Source organism: Phascolarctos cinereus, unplaced genomic scaffold (assembly GCF_003287225.1).
Source record: "Phascolarctos cinereus isolate Bilbo 61053 unplaced genomic scaffold, phaCin_HiC Scaffold_4;HRSCAF=312, whole genome shotgun sequence".
Classification (NCBI taxonomy): Eukaryota; Metazoa; Chordata; class Mammalia; order Diprotodontia; family Phascolarctidae; genus Phascolarctos; species Phascolarctos cinereus.
The window spans coordinates 228,914,728-228,919,402 of NW_027555847.1; the positions used below are offsets into that span (position 1 = coordinate 228,914,728).

Below are 4,675 nucleotides of genomic sequence, written 5' to 3' on the forward strand. Positions count from 1 at the left end.
AGCCAGCCTCAGTCTAGAGGGTCAGGGAATTGAGGGATAGTGAATGGTCACCACTGTAAATTTGCAGTAGCCAGTCTGGGGCAGCAGGAGGTGCTTTCTCCACTAGAGGAGGAGGCGGGGCCGAAGGGGAATTGCTCGGGACTGTAGGTTGGTTGGTTCCTAGAAGGGGCTGTACTTAGGATAATAGCTGGGATGGGGGAGGGGGGACGGAAAAGGAAAGGTAGGGGAGCTGAGTCTTGTAAGAGGGGGTGGCCAAGGTTTTGTCCTAAAGGGTTTTAGAAGGTGTCTTACAAGCTGTAGGAGCTGACAGACCTCTGCAGAGCTGACCTTTTCCAGGTAGGAGGTTCTTATCCTTAGTTCCACCCAATGTCCTCAACCCTAGCTCCCCTCTTCACTTTCATACAACCCCCTCCACACACTTACACAATTCTGCCAACCCACCGTACCCTTTTCCCCTCCTGATTTCCTCAGCTTAAGTCGGGAACAAAGTGTTGGGGCTTAGAGTTTACCACGATCCTCCCTTCCCTTTCTCCTCCCACCCCAGCCAGCTCCCATCCCGTGATTAAACCTTGGCTCCCGGATATTTTTAAACAGTAAAGCCAGGCTGAGTCCAGCTCTCTGGCCATGATATGCATGTTCTGCCTATACAAGAGTCATAGATGAGCCTGTGTGGGAGATGGGTGAGTGTGGCTGGGCTCCCAGAAACCAAAAATAAGCCATTTGGGAAGAGCAGAGAAGATAGCCCTGGAAGGTAGAGGGCCTGAATAGGCACTGATCCGCCTGCCCAGCCCAGCCTGTCTTTCTCACTGCAGTTAGATTATGACAGACGGAGGCCGGGACCTGGTGTACCTGGTGACAGGGGGCTGCGGCTTCTTGGGGGAACATATGGTTAGGACCCTGCTGGAGATGGAGCCCCGGCTCAGAGAGCTTCGGGTATTTGACCTTCACTTGGGGCCCTGGCTGGAGGCGCTAAACCCAGGTGAGGGAAGAGGAGGTACTTCTAGACCTATCAGGGATCCATCTATTCGACTTTTAGGTCTTGTTCCTTCCCAGGTTCAAATCTTTTCTTTGCTCCCCATTACAAAGGGAGGCAACTCAGCTTTTCCCTCCAGTCCTCACGGGAAAATGTGTTTATGGGTGGATCGCATCTGAGTGGGGAGGAGTGACTCATAGATGGAAAGTTATGGTTTGAGGGTATTACTGTAGTGGGGGGTGGGGAGGAGAAGGGCTGGGAGGAATATGTCGTGTGGGGCCAACATATGTTCTCTCTCAGGGCCCGTGCAGGTGACCCCAATCCAGGGGGATGTGACTCGTGCAGAAGATGTGGTGGCAGCTCTAGCTGGAGCAGATGTAGTCATTCACATGGCAGGGCTGGTGGATGTATGGGGACTGAATGACCCTGAGATCATCTACAGGGTTAATGTTCAGGGTGAGGGATCTTTAAACCTAGTCTGGTAGTCCAGCCTAGTTCCTCTGTGTAGCTCCCTCCCCAATTTGTGCAACTAACCTGACCATGTCCCTTTCTCTCTCCCTTTCCCTCCCACCCATTGGTTTTCCCCTGGAATTCTGTGCCAAGAAAACTTTGGCCAGTGGGGGGGTGGGAAGGTGGGGGGGTATGCTTAGAATAGGAGGGAAGCTGGGGAGAAAGGAGAACAAATTCCACCTCCTCCCCCCAGGGACTCAGAATGTGATTGACGCCTGTGTGCAGACTGGGACTCGGTTCCTGGTGTATACTAGCAGCATGGAGGCCTTGGGGCCCAACACCAAGGGACATCCCTTCTACCGGTACTGCCCATCCCCTCCCCCCTCCCCCCCCTCCCCGCCCCCTGGCCAACTCTTCCAGACTCCTGCAGGGGCCCTGTTCTATAAAATAATAATGAACTCATCTCACAGCATTGTTGAGGGTGACTGGAAGGAAGTCCTTTGTAAACTTTAAAGCAGAATTATGACGTCCAAGGGAAAACCCTAGTCCAGAAAAAACCAGTTCAGGAAAGCCTTGAATCCAGAAGAACTAGGTCCTAGGCCTGGTTCTGCCATGGAAGTGACAGCCTCTCTAAGCCCATTTCCTCAGATCATGAGGGTAGAATATTCCTGGCATGGATGTGCAGATGGGCAAAACTGGTCTTAATCTTTCGAGTGTTGTCTGAGGTACTACTGAGAGGTTAAATGACTTGCCTAGGCTCACACAGTATGTGTCAGAGTCAGGACTTGAACCCAAATCTTCCTGACCCCAAGATCAGCTTTTTATCCACTATACCATGTGGTCTTCATCTAAAAAATCAGTAGCATCATAATAGTTGTATCTGTTTCACAAGACAATTGTGAGGAAAACAAGATGATGTTTGTAAAGGACTTTGAAAATTGTAAACATGTAGTACTCATATTTAAGTACTGAAGTATTAGACGTATCCCACTGGATGTAGGGTGCTCACTGTACGTATGCCCTCTCTCCCACATCCAGGGGCAATGAGGACACCCCCTATGAGGCGATACATACACAGCCCTATCCTCGAAGCAAGGCCCAGGCAGAGAGGCTAGTCCTTGAGGCCAATGGGAGAAAGGTAAGGGGGCTCAGGTGCTTGGGTCTGGGAATCCTATAGCACTGGAGCTTAGAGGGCATTGAGTCCACCCCCTGGGGAAACTGAGGCCCATGTAGAGCCAAGACTGCAATTTAGGTCTTCCAATCCCCAGTACATGGCTCTTTCAGGAACACAGATATGAGCCCTCTTGTATGTATTTGTATATACATTGATGAAACAAGCCATTGGAAGATGCCTGAGATCTTACAGTTTGGGGATATGGGATTCACCTGTTAGGTGAGCTGGGAGGGGGGAATGGAGGGACAGGAAGCTTGGGTCACAACAGCTACCTCTCCTGCTCAGGTCCGGGGTGGACTTCCCTTGGTGACATGTGCCCTACGTCCCACGGGAATCTATGGTGAAGGCCACCAGCTCATGCTCGATTTTTACCGCAATGCCCAGTGCACTGGTGGATGGCTTTTCAGGACCATCCCTGCCTCTGTGGAACATGGCCGAGTTTATGCAGGTGAGGACCAAGCCCTCTGGTTGGAGGAGAGATGTGGGTGCCAAACAGTGTATAGATGGAATAAGGGCCAGGGATGTGTCAAACCTCTGGGCAAAGGCCAGGTTATGGGACAGCAAGTACTGGGTCTGGGGAAGCTGCTTTATGTATGTGGGAAAGGGCTAGAGGGAGAGAGTCTCTTATTATCAAGAGTCAGACCTGGGGAAGTGGCTGGGTACCTGTGCAGGTGAGGTACAGGCTGGGAAGGGAACTCAGTGTCTGTGTGGTCAAGGAAGGAGACTAGATGTTTGCAGTCCTCTGTGGGCTAGTGGGTGTTTGAGCAGCATCTCCTCTGTCCCCTCAGGCAATGTTGCTTGGATGCATGTGCTGGCAGCTAGGGAGCTAGGCTCCAGAGCCACCACTATGGGTGGGCAAATCTACTTCTGCTATGACGACTCCCCTTACAAGAGCTATGAGGACTTCAACTTGGAAATCCTGGGCCCCTGCGGCATTCGCCTCCTGGGAACTCGGCCCCTTCTGCCCTACTTCCTGCTATTCCTCCTGGCTATCCTCAACGCTTTCTTGCAGTGGCTACTCCGGCCTTTGGTGGTCTATACAGCTTTAATCAACCCCTATACTCTCTCCTTGGCAAACACCACTTTTACTGTGCACACAGACAAAGCCCAGAGGCATTTTGACTATCAGCCCCTCTATGGCTGGGAGGAGAGTAGAGACCGAACTGTTTCCTGGGTGAAGACCAGAAAGGGGCATCCTGGTCCCCTTCCTCGTGACTGAGCCCTGGAAGTCGAAGGCCCTGGGTTCTAAATTCCATCCTCTGATACCAGCCAGGGGCTCTCCTCACCTGGTGACTGAGCCCTGAGTGAAACTTAGCCTTGTTTCCCATAAATGACCCTAATCCAGGGGATTTTTCACCTAAGGACCAAACTCTGAGAAGTGCTGCATTTCATATTTTTAGATTCTTTTCTCTAACTCTACTGAGGGAAATTCCACACATGTTCCTAGTCACCAGGGTTGGGAAAAGATAGATCTGGGTGCTAAATGCCGTTCTCTGATACCCATCTGGAAGATATCTAACCCTCTCTACTATAAGTGAAAAGACAGGGCCTTGGGGAGAGCTGTACCTAGATTCTAGACTGAATTCAGTGCCTTTCAACTCCCCTTCTCACCCCCACCCCCACCACCCAGTGACAGCAGCTCCCTGGATTCCTAAGATCACCCAGGGTTCTAGATCTGGCCTCTTAACCCTAGCCACAAACTCCTGGCCTCACCTGAGAACTCTGTTATGCTGTTTGCTGCCTTGTTCTCCTGTTGGAACCCTCCCATGAGACTGGCTTTGCTCGCCATCTTTACTATAGTATTAGCCCAACATCGACCTTCCCAGTCACTTTGATATTAAACATATTTGCCTTTCTTCCTCATGTCTAAATGAATGAGTTCACCCTTTGCCCCTCTGGCCTGGGGAGGCTGGCTTCAGACCCAGGGCAAGGATCACACTATATTGACATTCCTGCCTCGGCATCTGTGCCCTCTGCCTGCCCAGCTGGCAGCTCATCCTTGTACAGACCCCCTGGGCCACTTGCGTGGCCACCCTCCTCCCCTCCGCCCTGTCGCGACCCCCATCCCCAGCAGTGGG

The 4,675-nt window shown here is 51.8% G+C and overlaps 1 protein-coding gene across 2 annotated transcripts; it reads left to right on the top strand.

The window, feature by feature from the left end:
• The first annotated feature begins 185 nt into the window (after nucleotides 1-185).
• HSD3B7 (hydroxy-delta-5-steroid dehydrogenase, 3 beta- and steroid delta-isomerase 7) lies at nucleotides 186-4,456 on the top strand. 2 transcript variants are annotated; one of them, XM_021008505.2, is made up of 7 exons: nucleotides 186-336; nucleotides 813-979; nucleotides 1,274-1,429; nucleotides 1,677-1,785; nucleotides 2,462-2,561; nucleotides 2,883-3,045; nucleotides 3,386-4,456. In XM_021008505.2, the coding sequence occupies exons 2-7, from the start codon at nucleotides 820-822 to the stop codon at nucleotides 3,814-3,816; spliced, it is 1,119 nt and encodes a 372-aa protein (XP_020864164.1). In that variant the 5' UTR covers nucleotides 186-336; nucleotides 813-819; the 3' UTR covers nucleotides 3,817-4,456. The 2 variants fall into 2 exon arrangements, with proteins under 2 accessions (XP_020864164.1, XP_020864165.1); XM_021008506.2 differs by lacking the exons at nucleotides 186-336; nucleotides 813-979 and adding an exon at nucleotides 343-680.
• The last annotated feature ends 219 nt before the right edge of the window (nucleotides 4,457-4,675 follow it).